The sequence below is a fragment of the Penaeus monodon genome, chromosome 44 (genome assembly GCF_015228065.2).
Source record: "Penaeus monodon isolate SGIC_2016 chromosome 44, NSTDA_Pmon_1, whole genome shotgun sequence".
NCBI lineage: Eukaryota > Metazoa > Arthropoda > Malacostraca > Decapoda > Penaeidae > Penaeus > Penaeus monodon.
Window position 1 is genome coordinate 5,572,019 of NC_051429.1, and position 2,370 is coordinate 5,574,388.

At 33.5% G+C, this 2,370-nt stretch overlaps 1 protein-coding gene across 1 annotated transcript in view; it reads right to left on the reverse strand.

Annotated features, from left to right (window-relative positions):
* Window positions 1-2,350: 2,350 nt before the first annotated feature.
* Window positions 2,351-2,370, reverse strand: part of LOC119568568 (zinc finger protein 383-like) — a 734-nt gene continuing 714 nt past the window's right edge. The window contains exon 2 of the mRNA XM_037917111.1: window positions 2,351-2,370. This exon is cut by the window's right edge and continues 120 nt beyond it. Within this exon, the coding sequence (XP_037773039.1) occupies window positions 2,351-2,370 (20 nt within the window).

The following is a 2,370-nucleotide window of genomic DNA, read 5'->3' on the forward strand; positions in this document are numbered from 1 at the left end:
AGGTTTGTAGTGGAGGAAGCAGTAGGAGGATGGGGGCGGTAGGAAGATGAAGTGATATGGATAGTGGCAGTACTACTGGGAGGATAGTATGGAGAACAATAAGGATGAGGGGTAGTAATAAGGGGTGTGGGGTCAGACAATGAAGACTGTGGAGCAGAAGTGTTGGGAGAGAGAAAGGGGTGCATACTGTAGGATGAGTAATGGCCTGGGTGGATAATTTGGAATGCATAGGGTTAACAGTAAACTTCAAAAGGGGGGGGGGGGGGGTTATTTTCGTAGTCATGTTTAAAGGAGAAGAAGGGGTCTGGAAACCAATGAAAAGAAATTTAGATAGGCTGGTTGATGAAGGGGCAAGTCTTAATGCCTCTAATAAGGGTAAAACATCTTTATTATTGTCCATGGTGACCCGGACATAGATGGGGAGAGGAAAAAGTCCATCTCTCAGGGTCCCCATGAGGGATAAGGCCTAGACAGTTAACTAAGAGTACTGTGCCCATGGCTCCTGAAGGCCATTCATGACTGCCACATAGCCGCCTTTCATCTTTCAGCACAGCTCTCCACCCCTTGGGAAAAGTGAAAAAAAGGGAATTAAGAAGAAAAGGAAAAGGAAAGGCGGAGAAGAAAAGAAGACATGCAAAATTAGTTAAGGAGAGGGTTGAGGTCCAAGGTACGGGCGGGTCCCCTATTTTGGGCCCCATTTTTTGTCTCCTAAGCCCCCTATGACAACAATGAGCAAGGTTTTTGGGGGATATTAATATAAGTAATAATATTTGACTTTTGTTAGGATAAAGAATAGAAAAGGGGAATAGGGAAAATCAAGATATTTATTTTATTTAGTTCACATATCACAAATTAAAGTTACATCTTATTTTCCTTATCAAATATTATTAATCTACTGTCCTGTCTTTTCAGTACTGGCATTAATCTATATGTACATAAAAAAACACATGTATACTTATATACATAAACATGTATACACATATATAAAACGTATATATATATATATATATATATATATATATATATATATATATATATATATATATATATCTACCTATCTATATGTGTGTGAGTGTGTGCATGTATGTGTATATTACATGTATATACATGTATAAATACATTTACATATTTATACATAAATACATACACATATGTATTATACAAACTCAGAGACATATATATTTTAATAATATATATATATATATATAATATATATAATATATATATATATATTATATATGATGAGGACATACCTGAATATATAGATAGAAATAAAAAAAATAGACTAATGAATAAAGAAAAAAGACAATAAATAACTATCAAGATAGATAAATGGTTGTATAAATTAACATTAATAAAAAAAAACATGCATAACTACCACCACATTTTGTAAACCTCTTCTATTATAATAAAATCCTGTTCGAAACTAAAACACTCTTTTTAAAATGGCCAACAACTTCCATTCACCCCTATTAAGTGGCAGAGGAGCAGCTTTCCTTAAATGCTATGGGCCAGGAGTAGCTGTTGACTGCCCTGATCAGTGAGTTTGCCAAATAAATATTCTGTTGGCTCATATACCAGTCATAATGCATAAAATTTTTTTGTTAAAAAGAACTACACCATTAAGGTGTAATACTTATCTATCTATCTACATATATATATATATATATATATATATATATATATATATATATATATATATATATATATATATATATTTATATATATAAAGAGATCCTGCAAAATTTAGAACATTTCTTTCCTATTAATGTCAAGAGGAAGTGTACATCTTTAACTGATACTAATTGTTACTCTCATCTGATTCGCCATAATCTGTTTCCATGAAAATACATTACAAATCTCACAGCACTATGACTCCTCCTTTATAAGTACTCTCATATGGAGCAGTTTTATGAGAAGGCCTTGTTCCAAATCTCACAGCTGTATGGTTTCTCTTTTGTGTGTAATTTCATATGCCTTACTAGTTTACTCTTCTGAGAGAAGGCCTTGTTGCAAATCTCACAACTGTATGGCTTCTCTTTTGTATGTGCTCTCATATGCCTTACTACATGACTTTTGCATTTTAAAAAGGGCCCTTTTTGCAAATCTCACAGCTGTATAGTTTCTCCTTCTATGTATTCTCATATGGATCTAGTTTATGTGAGAAGGACTTTTGCAAATCTCACAGGTGTATGGCTTTTTCTTTTGTATGTACTCTCATAGGGCTTCCCAACGATTTCTCTGTGAAAAACCTTTGTTACAAACCCCACAGCTGTATGGTTTTTTCATCTGTATGTACTCTCATATGAATTACTAGATTAGCTCTATGCAAAAAGTTCTTGTTACAAATCTAACAGCTGTATGGCTTCT